We start from the raw sequence: 18,442 nt of genomic DNA on the forward strand, positions 1-18,442 counted from the left end.
TGGTGTTGTGGACTTTCCTACTGGTGCAGGGATGTGAGGGAGGCAGAGCGAAAGTCCACAACACCAAACCCCTGACGCTGATTGGTTGGAATCTGATTGGTTAAAGAGCACGACTGACGCGGACTGACTCACGTGGGAAAAGAAAAGTATTATAAGTAAAGTAAATTAATAATTTTATTCACCAAGGATGTATTAAGTTAATAATTAAAAATTTATTAAAAGTTAATAATAAATAATTTGTACTTTATGTACTTTATGTACTTTTTAAACTTGTTATTCATGAAAGAATCCTGGGGGGGGGGGGAATCACAGGTTCCAAAAAATATTTGGCAGCACAACTATTAATATTATCCAACATTGATCATTCTAATAATAAATCAGCATATTAGAATGATTTCTGAGGATCATGTGACACTTAAGACTGGAGTAACAGCTGATAAAAAATCAGCTTTTCATCACAGGAATAAATTCTATTTTAAAGTATGTAAAGTAAGTAAAGTATGTTAAAATATATATTAAGAAAACATTATTTTATATTGTAAAAACATTTTGCAATATTACTGTTTTTTCTGTATTTTTAATCAAATAAATGCAGCCTTGATGAGCATAAGAGACTTCTTTAAAGACTATTACAAGTCTTACTGACCCCAAACTTTTGAACGGTAGTGTATAAAAAAATAAAAATATAAATAAAATAACATATCAAGGAAAAAACATGTAACATGGGCAGCATTAACGCATTTAATTTGTTCACTACTTTTTGCCAGCCCTCTCTCCTTGCTTTTCCAGGCTTTGCAGTTTTCCCTTGCGTTTTAATTAAACTCTGAAACTCCTGAAATCCCTCAATCAAGAGTTCTTGCTCTGCTGCAGAAAAATACTGAGCGCGCTCCTTCGTCATGTTCGCCGACCAATCAAAGAGTTGCCGATCAATGTTTCTACTATCGATACGTAGCCCCTTTTAAGCCACCCAGTGATCTCAAATAACTTCATCCAGCTATAGACCATTTCAAGCGCTATTCGGCGGCTTAAGGAAGTGACGTCGTTGGTCCCAGGACGTTTCCGGTTAGTGGTCCAGCGCATTCAAAACAATGGCGAGAAGCGCTTTATGAACAGTGGGATTGCGGTCATATATATACAAACATCCTGCTTAAATGTCTAAATTAAAATTAGATCCTTGTCGTTCGGTGGTTGTGTGCTCCCTCTGGGGCGGTACTAACATTCTGAGACGTGTTTAACGGTAGATTTCCGCGAAACGTACCCGTGTTGCGGCAGTGAAGGAGAAGGCTGGATAACAACAAGCAACTCTAGGATATACAGCGCACATTTCGATTCAGGCAAGTAAATATCGTTTTTAATCAGTTTATTTGTATATCTTTACGTTAACTCTTCAAGTATGATGCCGTATAATTTAAAGTAGCATTTTGTCATTGTTTACATATGCATCTAGCTTTCGTGTGTAACGTTAATGAAAAAAGGCAAGTTTTTTATTTCTGTTTTATTGCTAAGTGTTATGTGGGTTAAATTCATATTAGTCGTCTAGTTATTTTGTCAGTTGACAAATGCAGTGAGTAACATGAAAGTACGTGAATGTCGTATTGTGTAACAGTTAACGGCAGTAGTTTACAAAACGTAATGTTTATGGTAAATATTATTTTCCATCACATAAGCTTTGGTAATGTTAATTCCAAGATGTACTGACGTATTAAGCAATAATAGCATTATTTTTTTTATATATTGTGCATTATATTAAATAATTGTTTTTCTACTTTTATCCTTATATAATGTAAACAAAATTTATACAGGTGATTTCTAATATCATTTGTTTCTTAGTCTAGGAAGCATTTTGATGTAAGCAGTTGTAAATATGCAGCAGGGTCACTAAATCTGACAATACAGTGTAATACTGAAATTTGTTAGCTCCCTGTAATTCCCATAGAATTGGTTAAATGTTATACATTTTCATAATGATGGCTAATATCCTTTGTTTTGTTTTCTAGAAAGTATTCTAAACTGATGTAAACAGTTGCAGAAATACAGAAGGGTCACCAAATCTGAGAAGGCAGTGTAAGGAGAGCCATCATCTGTAGACACCCAATGACAGCTGATCATCCTGCAGTGACAAACCACATCTGACCATATCAACACCCAGATGTGATTGAGAACTTGAGTGTAGTATTCAGTAATTTAGTGTAGTACTTAAAGCGACTGATGACCAGGCCAGATACAGACTGCTGGTTTTGATATTTGTTCCCCCTTTGTACTCCATTTCAGTTCAAATGTTGTTTCAGTTGTTGTTGTTTCATTTGTTGAAGCATTTTATGTTCATACAAATATTTACATATCAATACATGTGCTGGAAATAAAAACAGTTGAAAGTGAGAGAATGCTTTTTGTTTATATACAGTACTGGTCAAAAGTTTGGACAAAGTATTTTTTTTTATGTTTTTGAAATAAGTATTTTATGTTTATTAACATGATTATTTATTTAAATGATTTCTATTATAAAAAATGTTGTGCAAAGCTGAATTAGCATCAGCCTTTACATTACACCAGTATTCATTTTCACATGAATATATATATATATATATATATATATATATATATATATATATATATAAAATTTGTGTGGGTGTGAACAGTAAATACGTGCATAAAAACATATATGAATGCTTTATGTGTGTTTGTGTGTGCATTTATTAATCTGCAGATATACAGGTTTATGTAAAACACGTTAGCCAGCATTGAATTGCGACGATCTTGTTTATTTGTGATCACATGATGACTCGGAGCATTCATACCCTCCACTTGCACTGTTCCACAGCAACAAACTTGACCAAACTAACGTTGAACACATGTTGAAATGAATTCAACACGTAATAATAGCATCGAGCGCTTAGTTTTAATAGCATACATTTAGCGTTGTTTGGAACGATATGTATTGTGAAAAGTAATGTACTAATGAAAACAAATATTTAAACAGAAATACAGACTGACCACGCAATGCAAGTAAATTAATCACGAACAACCTCCGGATATCTTGGGAACAAAACATGAAGTAAGTTGCACTGCTTGCTTCAGACTGATGACATCCATTGTACGAATAAATGTTCACAATATTTCCGTTCATGTGATATGCTTTTAGCAATCTCCCGTGTACACGCACGCAGCATCGATTAGTTAATGAGCAGCTTTTTTACCTTAACTAGCTTTTTCGCTAGATTTTAAAAGAATGTGTTCGTATTGACAGATCGGAGAAATAGCGCTACCGGAAATGTTTCAGGACCGGACATGCGCAGTAACGTTCCAACGCGCTTGTTATTGTTTACATCCTTGAAATGGTCTATACTAATCATCAACAACAGGTGCGTTCGGAGAACCGAAATAGCGAGCTCATAGTTAGCGCGATGATTTGATCTTGGATGTGTCATTTGATCTTGGATGTAGTAAGCGAGGTACGAAGAACGGACCCCTGATCTAGATATGAGAGAATGATTTGCATAGGAAAAGTTACTCAAAGTTGAGATTATTCTCTCAATTCTGAAAGTTTTTACTTTATTTACTCACCCTCATGTTCGTCCAAACCCATATAGTTTACTTTCTTCAGTGTAACACACGTTTAGTAGAACGTCCAAGCTGCTTCTTTTCCATACAACGCCACTCTTAGCGTGTGGTTGTAAACAGAAATGAGACAAATTAGCTGTTAGCAACGCGACATTTCTGAATGAAACTCTGATTGTAGATTTTTAATGTCAGTGACTCGAATCGTTTTCGAATCTGTTCACTAACGAAATTCGTTGAGAAACCTGAGATGATTCATTATTTACCTTCAGGGCTGCTCCGCGTTCAAATTAAAAAAACTGTCTCGTCGGTGAAGGGGCGTGGTCGTTCAGTAGGTCCAACCAATGAAATACTTAAATGCTATTGGTTCGCACAATAGTCAGTCTTTGAAGGCTTAAAAGTACTAACAAGCTTTCCAGAGTAACTTCCGTAATAAAAAGCCGGTTCCTGACCACACGAGGGAGACAAAGGACGTTACTACATGGTAATTTTCTAACATTATATTTTGTATTTGCATGTTTTATTTATTTTCTCATTACTTTAATTATGTCCACAATCAGTGTTGGAGAATGTTACTATTAAAAGTAATTAACTACAATATTGCCTTACTCCCTAAAAAAGTATAGTTGCCTTTTATGGAAAGTAATGTGTACCTTTTGCGTTACTTTTTAAATTTGAGCAGGGCTTTCTTGTTTTTTTTTTTTAATATAAAAAGTTATGTGTTTGGCAGATGTAAAAGCTCTTTCACACTAAAAGTGAAATTAATAAGCCTTGGGCTGAAGGAAATGTAAATTCATGTCTACAGTAGAACACAGGAAAAGAAAGTTCAACACTCTTCAGCAATTAAAAAATTGAAGCAGTAATTTTTGCTTTTTACAAAGACATTAGTTAATAAAATGGGATGTAATACAGAGAAATGTAAATGCATTTTCACAATTATATAACTACAGTAGGATAAGCATATAATGTTTACACAGTGCACACAACGCCTTATTCCCGATTTCTCTCAACATGGGGACAGGAGAATTGTCAGTCAATAAATGAGAAAACTGGCATTACGTATTTGAAAAATAGCCTAAATCAGATATTTTCTTGTAAATTAAAAAGCAATGCGTTACTTTACTAGTTACTTGAAACTTGAAACTCTGATTACTTAACCTGTATTACTTGTAACTGACACTGTCCACAATCCTTTGATATTCTTTAATTTTCTATTAAATTTTCAAATAATTTTTAATAAAAACGTTGCAGACAGAGGCTTTTTTATTTAATTTTTATAAATTATTATGTCATTACAATCCTCTTCTTTCCATCAGTCAAACTCAACAATCTCATTTCACAGAATTACGAGTCAAAAAGGGAAACTGGATGTTAAGCTTAGGTGCGATTGTGTTCCTCTGAGAATAGAGCAGATGTTGTTTCATTATGTATCTGCAGGTGTTTTCGAGGTCCACTGAGTTAAGTTTATTTTTAACTTGTGAGCAAAAGCGCTAATGCAACGAAAGACCCGAAACAAAAATGACACCAAATGGGACACAAAGTTACAATTATATTTTATTTTATGACCGAATGTTGATAAAATCACATAGCATTGTATGAAGCACAAAAACCACAGTGATACAAACTAATAGAGCAGCTGAATAAAAACCTCCTGAACGTTTCACTAACTGCACAAACACACATCGACTATGTCTCCAACAAACACATTCACTGAAGTGGATCCACGTCTCCTTTGTGCAGATATTGCAAACATGGAGGAAGATGTACTAGGTAGGGTCGTTGTGTTACTGATGCTATGAGGTGTTTGAGCACCTGTTGTGCTTATTTTCTTTTTATTATTATTACTACATAACTTATTATTACAGGCTCAGGGAAAGATGGTATTTATCTTTAGCAATGAACAATCATAATGAGAAAAACTGAAAACATAACTAGGATTGCTTACATCATAGTATGTGATTATATACACAGGGAAATATGATTAAATATCTCTGAATAATCCAAATATTCACATCATAGTTTATCAAAAATTGGATTTGTTGTTTTTGTTATTGATAAGCCTCAGGGATGAAAAGAGAAATTCAACAATAATTTAAGCTATAGTTTTGCGTGTGGATAAACAATTTTGAACATAAAACAAAAGTAATAACTTTTGCAAAAAATAAATAATTTGGGTTTTCCTAACAAAAATGATTTCTTTAAGAATTAAAAAATACAAAAACCTAAATGAACCCAAAACGTATCCGTTATACTACAATCACAATAAAAGAACAGCTGTTTCTTCAACATGACCACAAAATGAACAAATTTCATCAACATCAAAATATTTGTAGACAGATGAATTAAACCTGTCGCTATATGTTAAGTTGTTGCACTTGTTATAACGTCGTTGGTCACATGATAACGTCAACATGGCGGAAGACGTGCAGATCACATCCATACTCAACGAGATTTGGCTGTAGAGTACGTACTCTTTTAGCGCTCGTTAAGTAAGTCATTGAGTATGCGGTTTCGAACGCATCAAATGAAAATCAGATTTGCATTGGCAGCTTTAGTGATTCTGATCGTCTCAGAATAGAGCAGCTCCGTCTCCAGTGACCATGTTCAAACCCCAAGAGCTTCAGTTCACATTTACTGCTAAATGCAGCTGTTATCAACTATTACAATCCATCAACAGCAGCTCAGACTTTAGTGAAGCTGAAATACACAAAACTCAATACATCCGCAGCTACAATGAGTTAAGAGTTAGATTTTGAAAATATTCTCCATTTGTGAAATGAATAAGTAATATTAAGATATATACACTGTAAAATGATCGTAATTTTAATGGTAAAAGTAAACAAAATAGTACAGTAACCTGTATAAAAAATTCACAGATGCTATTTTTTTATGTAAATTTTATGGATTATTATTATTTTATTTTTTTTACAGCATATGAAGTATAAGATATATGTATAAATATAAATGAGTTCTATAAAGCAAACATTGAAAATTTATGCTAATTAGCTCTTTTCTGAATTAAGCAAAATGTTTAAAGATTTTAAATGATTTTGATAAAAAATTGCAAATTGTGTATTTTATTGTGATGTTTCTTGTAAGATTTAGGAAACAAATATAATTTGTGATGTCAATATATTATTTTGTATTTTATCATGTTTATCGACTGAATTTCTTTTTCAATTTAATTTATTTTGTCTATATTATCCAACTTTGTGTCCAAAATGCACAAAAATAAATATATTAAGAAATTACTGAAAAGACTGCAATTCAATAAAATACAATAGAATCAGCATACATTAGGTCTGAAATTACTAATGTCAAACTTTAGGTATGAATGTCTTGAAATCATGAAAACATATTATCACCAAATACAACACATTCATAATATAGTAGACAAAATTATTTGATCAGTTAATGAAATTGAATAAACATTTACAATAAATAAAATGTGAAATGTAAGTAAAGCTTTTTAATAATATGTTTTGTAGTAAATTAAGAGTATTGTGACCATATGTTCTGATATAACCTTAAACCTCATTTTAATAATCACACATCATACATTTTTTTAGATAATTTAGAAAGACTTACTTCTGACCACCAATTCAGTTCCTCCACCAAAAGTGCTAAACAGTGGTAAAGAGAAATTTATTAGAGAAGACATTAAACTAGTGAAATAGCTAAACTGTGTGTCTCTAGTGTCTTGAGGTAAATGTAATTTGCATATTGATCAGATGCTTCAGTGCTCTGAGTGTTTATAGTGCTCTGAGATTAATTCTTCATCACTGACACACACAACAATCTTCATCAACATGACCTTCATCATCATCTTCATCTGGACTCTGACAGCGTTTGCACAAGGTTTGTGGAGCACAAATTTGAAATGAATTAATTTAACAAAAAAGTATTTTATCGTGTTTTTTTTTTTCTTGTTGTTTGTTTTAGTGTGTAGAGGACAGATCACCATCACCCAGAGTCCCTCAATGGCAGCTGAACCAAGTGAAACAGTGAAAATTAACTGTAAAACCAGCCAAAATGTGTACAGATGGAGTGATGGGGATGAAGGTTTAGCCTGGTACTTACAGATGCCTGGAGAAGCTCCTAAACTCTTGATTTATTTTGCAAAAAAACTTTACACTGGAACTCCATCTAGATTCAGTGGCAGTGGATCTGGATCTGATTTCACTCTCACCATCAGTGGAGTCCAGACTGAAGATGCTGGACATTATTACTGTCAGAGTTACCACAGTGGTGGTGTGTTCACACAGTGATAAAGAGTCGTACAAAAACCTCCATCAGTCAGAGTCACAGTGACTGAACTGATACTGCAGCTGCTCAAACACTATCACTCAACAGTAAAGAAACTTAAATATGATCTTAAGGTCAATTTTATTGAGGTCCATCATTATTTTTTGAAGATTATTAAAATTATTTTAATATACTGATAATTTTCTTCATTATCATTTATGATTTATCTCTCTCAAATCATTTTTTAATACTAGATCTTTATGATGTGTGTATTTTTATAATGCATAATTTCTTTCTAATTATACATTCATATTTCAAAAAGTATCAGCAAAAGATAAAGATTTTGCTGATTGAATAGTTTATTCATCATCTTCCAGTCAAAAGTCTCCATCCTTGTACAATTAATTCATTATTTGTATAAGTCTTATAAAACTACCACTCAAACTCAATAACTGTCTCATCACTCAATGAGCAGAAGTGAAACTGATCTAGTCCAGAGCATTAAACTAATCGAACAATGATACTGTTTTTCTGAGTTTTGAATTTTCATGGATATTAATTGAAATATAAAGCATTTATTCAGTTGTCCACTTGCTACAGTAAATCTAACACACTTTATCTAATAAAATTTATCTAACAGTATATTTGTGAGGCTCATAATGTTGTTTTTTCATGGTCCACTGAGTGAAGTTTCTATTTTTTTATGTGAGCTAAAGCCCTGATCCAAAGAAACACCCAACAGCAGCTCAAACTTTAGTGAAGGAACGACACACTGATCAATGATGCAGTCGAACACAAATGGAAGGCGTTCAGAAGCTTTATTGAATGAACATCAATGGCAGCACATTGAAAGACTGCTTCAGTATTGAGCTGTAAATCACGTGACTGCTGTGAATCCTGCTGCTCTTCACTGGAGAAACATCAGCACTCGGAGCTCTTGAGGAACGAGGCCTCTTGATCATCTCCGGCATGTGTTACTCTGCAGACGAAGCGCTTTGTGTCTTCCCAGAGTGCTTTGCTGAGGCTCAGGACGCTGCTGCGGCTGTATTGTCCGTCCTGCTCGCTCTCTGCGCTGGTCAGAACCCCCTCCTTGACCTCTGACCCGTCCAGCATCCAGCTCACCTGCGCCCCCTGTGGAGAGTAAGAGCTGAGCAGACAGAGCAGTGCGGCTGAGTCTCCAGAGATCTGCAGAGAAGAGGGAGGCAGCAGAGACACGGAGGGCTTCACTGCAGGACCAGCTGAAACACACAAACACACACAAAACTTAATTCTACTTAATTCTAGACTAATTCCACATCACTGCTTTCATTCATGTAACATATAGACACTATCATGAGTTAAGTTAAAATATTCTCCATTAGCTAAATTAATATTTACTGTTATGAAATGGACAATCTAAAAAATGACTGTAATTTTAATTAATAAAAGACTATAAAAGTGCTATGGTAAAAACATGTTAATCAGTTAACATTAGGTTCCCTTACTTTATAGGATAAAAATCTGTAATAAATCTAACAGGACGTTTCAGTTTTACAGTAAAATCCTGTTAAAATCACTAGCAATCACAGTTGTCATTTTATAATGTACATTTTACAGCTAGATTTATTTTTTATTAATTATTATTTTTTTATTTTTTTTATTTGACTTTTTTCAGTGTTTGATGAGAAAACATAATATTTTAAAATTATGATTTGCTCCTTTCTGATTTAGGAAAAAAATGTAATATGGTATTTGGAAAATAATCTTTGATTAGGACAATTACTCATGAACTGAATTATTAGTAATGATAATGTGTTCAGTTATACATTTTTAATGTTTATCTGCTAAATTAGTTTTTTGTCTAATAATGACAGAGGAAATTAAATGTATTTAGTCTACGTTGTCCGACTTTTGTGTCATGCACAAAATTAAATACATTAAGAAGTAACTGAAAATATTATAAATATTGGAATGAATTAAAATATTAGGTGTGAAATTATTTTAGTAAAGCAAAAAATGCAATTAAATATCAATATGAAATGTGGCTTAAAATGTAAAACTCAAGGAGCTTCATCAAATATGACACATTCACAATATAGCAGGCAAAATAAAATAATTACATACACAACCTGATGCAATCAATTAATAAAACTGAATAAAAACTGACAATAAATAAGTTGTAAAATGTAAGTAAAGCTTTCCAATAACATATTTTTGTTCAGTTACCCCAAATGTTCTTAAATAACCTTAGACCTGTTTAAAAAACACACACATCATATATTTTTAGTAGATAATTTAAAAAGACTTACTTCTGATCACCAGTTCAGTTCCTCCACCAAAAGTGTACCACAGTGCTTCATTCTAGTGAAAGCATCGTACAAAAACCTCTGTCACACTCAAATGAACACAAACTCCAGCAGAGAAAGAGAACGACACTCACACACACTGATATTAGACTCAACATCAGCAATGGATTATTATAAAAGTAAAAAAAAAAATTTTTAAAAGCACAGAATTAATTTTTAAATAAATACTTGTTATTGCATGAAGTCTGAAATTATTTGTATCGTAATCACTCCCAAAATGCATTAATTGCATTTATGTGATTTCAAACTCTTCTAATTCTATTTACTTGATTTATAATGAAATCTTTAGCAAAATTAAGATTTGTATTCCCTATTGGATGACCTTTGACCTATTATACAGTATCATGGATGATGTCAAATCTGCACATCAGATATTAAATGCTCTTAGCATCAAAGTCAGAATGAAACATTGAACACCGTTTGGAGGGAGAAGCTTGACCCAAAATAAAATGAAGAATGTTAAGTGTCTGTTTCTGAAAATGGTAAATGGAAATTTATTAGCAAAATACTAAATAAATAAAATGGCAAAATTGGGTATTTCTGTCTTCAGGTAAATGATCTGGAGTGTGTTTGCATATTGATCAGATGCTTCAGTGCTCTGAGAGTGTTTATAGTGCTGTGAGTTTAACACTTCATCACTGACACACACAACAATCTTCATCAACATGACCTTCATCATCATCTTCATCTGGACTCTCACAGCGTTTGCTCAAGGTTTGTGGAGCACAAGTTTGATATTCACTCATTTCCTCGAGTATATTGTTTTGAGTTGATTTTCTTCTTGTGTGTTTCAGAATGTAGAGGACAGATCACCGTCACTCAGAGTCTCTCAATGACAGCTCAACCACGAGAAACAGTAAAAATCAGCTGCAAAACCAGCAGAGATGTGTACAGATATACTGATGGAGATGAAGAGTTAGCCTGGTACTTACAGAAACCTGGAGAAGCTCCTAAACTCCTGATTTATTTAGCAAACACCCTTGAGTCAGGAACTACATCTAGATTCAGTGGCAGTGGATCTAACAGTGATTTCACTCTGACCATCAGTGGAGTCCAGACTGAAGATGCTGGACATTATTACTGTCAGAGTTTTCATTGTAGAACAGATTCTGATGGTAATTGTGAGGGTGATCTTGCGTTCACACAGTGATAAAGAGTCGTACAAAAACCTCTGTCAGTCAGAGTCACAGTGACTGAACTGATACTGCAGCTGCTCAAACACTCACTCAACAGTTAAGAAACACAAATATGATCTTAATATACATTTTATTGAGGTCCATCATTATTGTTTAAGATTATTAATGTTACTTTAATATAATGATCTTTTATTCAGATCATTTATGGTTTACCTCTTCTTCTTTCCACTCACTAATTTTTCAATTCATAATATTTTTGATTATGTATTTTATAATGCATAATTTATTTCTTCTGACTAATGCATTCATTTTCCAAAAAGAATCAGCAGGACATAAAGATGTTGCTGCTTGAAAATTGTATTCATCATTTTCAATCAAAAGTCTCCATCCTTGTACAGTTAATTCATTAGTTGTTTAAGTCTTATAAAACTACCTCTCAAACTTAATAACTGTCTCATCGCTCCATGAGAAGTGAAACTTTTCCAGTTTAGAGCATTTAAATGATCAAACAATGATACTGTTTCTGAGTTTTGAATCTTCATAGATATTAAATTAAATATAAACCACAGTAAATACTGTTAATCTAACACACTTTATCTTTTTAAATTTATCGAAAACTATATTTGTGAGGTTCATAATGTGTCATCGTTTAACTGCAGGTGTTTTTTCATGGCCCATTGAGTAAAGTTTCTAATTTTTTTAATGTGAACAAAAGCCCTGATCCAAAGAGACACCCGAAACAAAAATGACAAAAAAGAACACAAAGACATAAAGTTACAATTGTATTTTATTTACTGAGTAAATTATTTATAGCATCACCACTGAATGATAAAGCACACATATAGTCTTGTATGAAGCACACAAAGCAGAGCAGATGCAGATGAGAGCGACTGAAGCTGGATGTGGAGAATGAAGGAGTCGCTCATGTGCTGTTAGTCTCCATGTGAGACATGAGTGAGAAGAGCAGCAGATCTACTCTGAACACTGATGTCTGGTCACGTGTCCAGTGATCGCAGGCTGGCCGCTCCGTGTGGCCTCACAGCTCACTGAGACGCCCTTCATCCACTCCTGCTCAGAGAGAGTCAGGCTGCTGCTCCAGCTGTACAGACCGTCCTTCTCCAGGAGCCCAGCGCTGCTCTCCTGAGACCTGCTGCTCCCGTCCACCTTCCAGCTCAGGCTCCAGTCTGACGGGAAGCCCTTGTTGGCCACACACACCAGTGTCGCCGTCTTCTTTGAGGAGATCTCTGCACTGGAGGGCGGCAGGACGCTCACTTTAGGACGAGTGACGCCTGACAAACACACAATAGTCAACTCAGTCAAGAAGAAAGCATTTCTCTCCTTTCAAGTTTTCAAAAATGTATGAAAAATAATACAATGATAGCTTTACTAGGCCATTTTAACAACATTAAAATGCAAGTCGCATTAATTAATTTTAAGTCTGTGATTTGCAAAGCAATGAAAGTTTGGTGAAATTTATTGATTTGAAGAATTATTTTCATTATGAATTTCAATATTAGTTACTTTGATTAAAACCATAAAATATCAGATGTGAATAAACATAACTGCAGGAGTTAATACAAATTTTTGATGACAGCATTAAGAAAAATTGGGTACAAATGTTTGTTCTAAAAAATAGAAAATATAACTTTTGTCTAGCATGTCTATTATAACTTTAAAAATAACTTCTACAAATACAACAAAAATACATTAAAGCATCCATAATTAGAGTTAGCCTGTTAAAAATAATTGTAATTTTAAATAATTTTTTTCCAGTTTAAAAAATATCTGCAGGCTTTACTTAAAAAATCAACACACTAATCTGAAAATGTAGGTTTAATAAGTGCATTAAATTTGCATGTAAAATCTAAGTGATGTCAAAATGACAACTGAATGTACATTTTATTTCAGTGCATATTTTTAAACATTTAAAATGTAATTATCAGAAATGATTATAGTTCACTAGTCATGAAATCAAAGATGACAATGAAATCTTTACAATGTTGACTGCCAAACATTCAATGCAAGCGAAAAAAAATAAATTAAATAAATAAATAAGTGGAGAAGTGCATCCTTTCTATAGAGCAACAAAGTGTTTAACAGTCAGTTGTTGTATTAATAATATTAAATGATGATTTACTTACTGCCAACATCCAGTTTGGTGCCGCTGCCGAAAGTGACCCACAGTGATACAAACTAATAGAGCAGCTGAACAAAAACCTCCTGAACGCTTCACTAACTGCACAAACACACAGACTCACAGCACAAACTTGATGTGCTTTATGTAGTCTGCATTATTACTAATTTAAAGTTGAATTTGACATTTTTATAAACTGAATTTGTAAAAATTAACGTTTTATATTATGTTGATTTAGTGATTGACAGAGACACATGTGTGATGATCCTCATGTCTGTTAAAACTTTGACAAATTATTTGGTCTTGTAGATGTATTCAGTAGTGAATGATCTAATATAATTTATAACAACTTGGCTATTAGATGATATAATAGTATGAAAAAAATATTTCAGCGTTTCAGTGGTATTTTGTGTCTGTTAATGAGCGACTGTCTTGAGGTAAATGATCTGGAGTGTGTTTGCATATTGATCAGATGCTTCAGTGCTCTGAGAGTGTTTATAGTGCTGTGAGTTTAACACTTCATCACTGACACACACAACAATCTTCATCAACATGACCTTCATCATCATCTTCATCTGGACTCTCACAGCGTTTTCTCAAGGTTTGTGGAGCACAAGTTTGATATTCACTCATTTCCGCAAGTATATTGTTTTGAGTTGTTTTTCTTCTTTGTTTCAGAGTGTAGAGGACAGATCACCGTCACTCAGAGTCCCTCAATGACAGCTCAACCAGAACAAACAGTGAAAATCAGCTGTAAAACCAACAGAGATGTGTACAGATGGAGTGGTGGGGAGGATGAGTTAGCCTGGTACTTACAGAAACCTGGAGATTCTCCTAAACTCCTGATTTATTTAGCAAACACCCTTGAGTCAGGAACTACATCTAGATTCAGTGGCAGTGGATCTAAGAGTGATTTCTCTCTGACCATCAGTGGAGTCCAGACTGAAGATGCTGGACATTATTACTGTCAGAGTTTTCATTGTAGAACAGATTCTGATGTGATTGTGAGGGTGATCTTGTGTTCACACAGTGATAAAGAGTCGTACAAAAACCTCCATCAGTCAGAGTCTCAGTGACTGAACTGATACTGCAGCTGCTCAAACACTATCACTCACTACTGACACACAGAGACCAAACACAGCAACTACACATGTGCTCACAACTGAGTTATGAGTATACAGTGAAAGGAGAAAAAAAAACATCAAAACCTAAAAAAAGCTAACATTTCCAGATTTGTTAGAAGAAAAAAGTGCAAGAGTCAAGTCAGATGGTTTAATTATACAAACATGAAAATATAAATAAGACATTTTTAGTGTCAGTCTCAGCACTATAAATGTATGTTGCATTAAAATGATGGTTTCAAAATGATTACATCCAAAATGATTGGCAGTGAAACACTAATAGAGCAGTTAACAAAAAACCTCTACTCTACTTTAAAGTGCACTTAAAATTGGGGCTGTCAAATGATTAATCAAGATTAATCAAATCCGAAATAAAAGTTTATGTTTACATACTAAATGTGTGTTTACTGTGTATATTTATAATGTATATATAAATACACACACACAAATGTATATTAAAGAAAAATGTTTTAGATTTACATAGAAAATATTTATAATTCTATATATAGTCTAAATTAAATTGAAGTATAACTATTCATACATATTAATATTTTTTTAAATCTATACATGTATGTGTAATACATAATAAATATACACAGTAAACACACATTTAGTATGTAAACATAAACTTTTATTTCGGATGTGATTAATCGTGATTAATCATTTGATAGCCCTACTGAAAATACATCACCCAAACATCTTTTCACGCTGAGACTCGTGCAGAGTAAAAATGCAATGACATGAAAACACGTAATTTTAGCACAAAACACAATTTAGGCCATAAAACAAATCAGTTTTAATCTCCATGTGATCATATTAATTTCTGATTGATACATTTTACCAAACACATTCAAACAAACAGGTCATGTAGTCGCCAAGAGCAGTGTGTCAAACCACTGCACATTTACTGAATGTTCAGACTTTAACTTCTAGTCAACAGTCTGACAGCTTATAAAAGGTCACATTGACTGTTAAACCACCGTAAGTGATGTAGTTTTTGTTTTGTTTTTGTAGATTCTACTACAATCATGATAAACTTGCCTTATGAAACTACCGCTCAAACTTTAGAAGTGCCTCATCACTCCATGAGCAGAAGTGAAACTGTTCCAGTTCAGAGCGATGAATCAAACAGTGAAACTGTGAGTTTGAGGTGTAAATCAGATTTGCATTGGCAGCTTTAGTGATTCTGATCGTCTCAGAATAGAGCAGCTCTGTCTCCAGTGACCATGTTCAAACCCCAAGAGCTTCAGTTCACATTTACTGCTAAATGCAGCTGTTCTCAACTATTACAATCCATCAACAGCAGCTCAAACTTTAGTGAAGGAACGACACACTGATCAATGATGCAGTCGAACACAAATTAAGGCATTCAGAAGCTTTATTGAATTAACATCAATGGCAGTACATTGAAAGACTGCTTCAGTATTGAGCTGTAAATCACGTGACTGCTGTGAATCCTGCTGCTCTTCACTGGAGAAACATCAGCACTCAGAGCTCTTGAGGAACGAGGCCTCTTGATCATCTCCGGCATGTGTTACTCTGCAGACGAAGCGCTCTGTGCGTTCCCAGAGTGCTTTTTTGACGCTCAGGACGCTGCTGAGGCTATATCGTCCGTCCTGCTCGCTCTCTGCGCTGGTTTGAACCCCCTCTGTGACCTTTGACCCGTCCAGCATCCAGCTCACCTGCGCCCCCTGTGGAGAGTAAGAGCTGAGCAGACAGAGCAGTGCGGCTGAGTCTCCAGAGATCTGCAGAGAAGAGGGAGGCAGCAGAGACACGGAGGGCTTCACTGCAGGACCAGCTGAAACACACAAACACACAAAACTCAATTATTCACATCTGCAGCTATAATCTTAAATTGAAAATCACATACAGTTTGTCATTTTACCATAACTCCATATCACTGCTTTTATTCACATGTCACAAATATCCTGAATTAAGTATAAAAATATTCTCAGATAAACTAATTTTCAGTGCTACTGAATGTATCATGTACTTCAAAATATAAATCAGTTCTCTAAAGCAGACATGATATACGGCAAACCATATAATAATTTGATTTTATCTGAATAAGGAACAGTTTAATCTCAAGCTGATTTTAAAAACACTGTACACATGCAAACTGATGATTTAATATTTAAAAAATTTAAACAATCATTTCATTATTCTATTTTGAGACTCACAATTATAAATATCAATAAATATAAAGTCAAATTATGAGTTCTTCAAATCTTTCTCTTATTGTCTGATGATGACGCCTACATTAGAATTATTTTGTCCGTATCCTTAAACTTTTGTACAACTCCTAATTTACCAAAAATTGTTTAAAAATCATGTATTTTAAGAAATAATTGATTATGTCAGAAAATACTGCAATTAATATATTTCAAGCAATGAAATGGTAGCAAAAACATAATATCTGAAACTGCTCATGTAAAATTTTAAGATATTTAAAATCACTATGAAATATGCTTTAAAATGGTAAAATATGAATGCTATGAAATATAAATGAATATATGTATTTTTTAAATAGCAGACCCTTTTTAATAAATTTAAAAAACTTATAAAAAACATTTTATATATTTTTAATTATTTTTGCTACATTTTCATGATAGAATTGAAGAGACTTACCGATCGTCAGTTTAGTTCCTCCACCAAAAGTGTACCACAGTGCTTCATTCTAGTGAAAGCGTCGTACAAAAACCTCCGTCACACTCAAATAAACACAAACTCCAGCCAAGAAAGAGAGAAGGACACTCACACACACTGATATGAGACTCAACATCAGCCATGGATTATTATAAAAACAGCACAAAATGTGCATCTAGAAAAATAATACAATACCTGTTATTGCAAAAAGGCTGAAATCTTTTGTTTTGTAATCACTCCCAAAATGTATTCATCACATCTTTAGTATACATGTGATTTTACACTCTTCTAATTCTATTTAACTGCTTTATTAAGAAAACTTTAGGCAATAATTAAATGGTTGTTTCCAGCTGGATGACATTTTATGTATTATACACTACCATGGATAAATATATTATATAAAATAATAATAATGATTAAATGGCACAACTATCTCTACTGTCTTCAGGTAAATGAGTCTGTTTGCATATTCATCAGATGATGAGAGTGTTTATAGTGCTGTGAGTTTTAACACTTCATCACTGACACACACAACAATCTATATCAAAATGACCTTCATCATCATCTTCATCTGGACACTTTTATACTGCTTCATACTACAAGGTGAATTGTGTAACTATATTAATATGAATCTTTTATAATATGTAAAATAACAAATTTTTATGGACTCATAAATGTTTGTTTTTCAGGGTGTAAAGCTCAGATCACAGTCACTCAGACTCCAGTGAAAACTGCCACACCACGAGAAAATGTTGAGATGAGCTGTAAACTTAGTAGTCCTGCTACAGGCTGCAGCCCACCCTGTGTGTCCTGGTACTTACAGAAACCTGGAGAAGCTCCTAAACTCCTGATTTATGCTACAAAGTACCTCCAGTCAGGAACTCCATCTAGATTCAGTGGCAGTGGATCTAACAGTGATTTCACTCTGACCATCAGTGGAGTCCAGACTGAAGATGCTGGACATTATTACTGTCAGAGTTACCACTGGATCAGTGGTGCTGTGTTCACACAGTGATAAAGAGTCGTACAAAAACCTGTGTCAGTCAGAATCACAGAGACTGAACTGATACTGCAGCTGCTCAAACACTATCACTCACTCAACATTCCTCTGTGTATTGATTACGAATCCTGCCAATGGATCTGACCCTCACAAGAGCAGACGACATCTCTCTCAAAATAACAATATAGTTGTAGTCAACAACAGAAAAACATTAATAAAGCTGTTAATAAGTCATTGTACGGCCTCTAATACTGAAA

General features: G+C 33.9%; 1 protein-coding gene, 1 pseudogene and 2 gene segments (V, D, J or C); 2 read left to right on the top strand and 2 right to left on the bottom strand.

The window, feature by feature from the left end:
* Nucleotides 1-18,442, bottom strand: part of LOC141300198 (C-reactive protein-like) — a 68,811-nt pseudogene that overhangs the window by 21,181 nt on the left and 29,188 nt on the right.
* On the top strand, nt 10,814-11,298 carry LOC141299981 (Ig kappa chain V region K-25-like). The segment is given in 2 exon segments: nt 10,814-10,862; nt 10,943-11,298. Coding segments are annotated over 2 exon segments (405 nt in total).
* LOC141299982 (Ig lambda chain C region-like) lies at nt 12,257-13,690 on the bottom strand. The segment is given in 3 exon segments: nt 12,257-12,573; nt 13,426-13,477; nt 13,673-13,690. Coding segments are annotated over 3 exon segments (387 nt in total).
* LOC141299984 (uncharacterized) lies at nt 13,971-18,200 on the top strand. Its single transcript, XM_073830292.1, has 4 exons — nt 13,971-14,019; nt 14,097-14,447; nt 16,016-16,174; nt 17,875-18,200. Exons 1-4 carry the CDS (start codon nt 13,971-13,973, stop codon nt 18,198-18,200), a joined length of 885 nt encoding a protein of 294 aa, XP_073686393.1.

Source organism: Garra rufa, chromosome 24, assembly GCF_049309525.1.
Source record: "Garra rufa chromosome 24, GarRuf1.0, whole genome shotgun sequence".
Taxonomy (NCBI): domain Eukaryota; kingdom Metazoa; phylum Chordata; class Actinopteri; order Cypriniformes; family Cyprinidae; genus Garra; species Garra rufa.

Excerpts from the sequence above, each read along its gene's own strand:
- LOC141299984 (XM_073830292.1), top strand. The coding sequence starts at position 13,971 with ATGACCTTCATCATCATCTTCATCTGGACTCTCACAGCGTTTTCTCAA. Across the intron at positions 14,020-14,096 it reads TCTCACAGCGTTTTCTCAAG|AGTGTAGAGGACAGATCACC; the intron begins GTTTGTGGAGCA and ends TCTTTGTTTCAG. Across the intron at positions 14,448-16,015 it reads GGTGATCTTGTGTTCACACA|AAACATCAGCACTCAGAGCT; the intron begins GTGATAAAGAGT and ends TCTTCACTGGAG.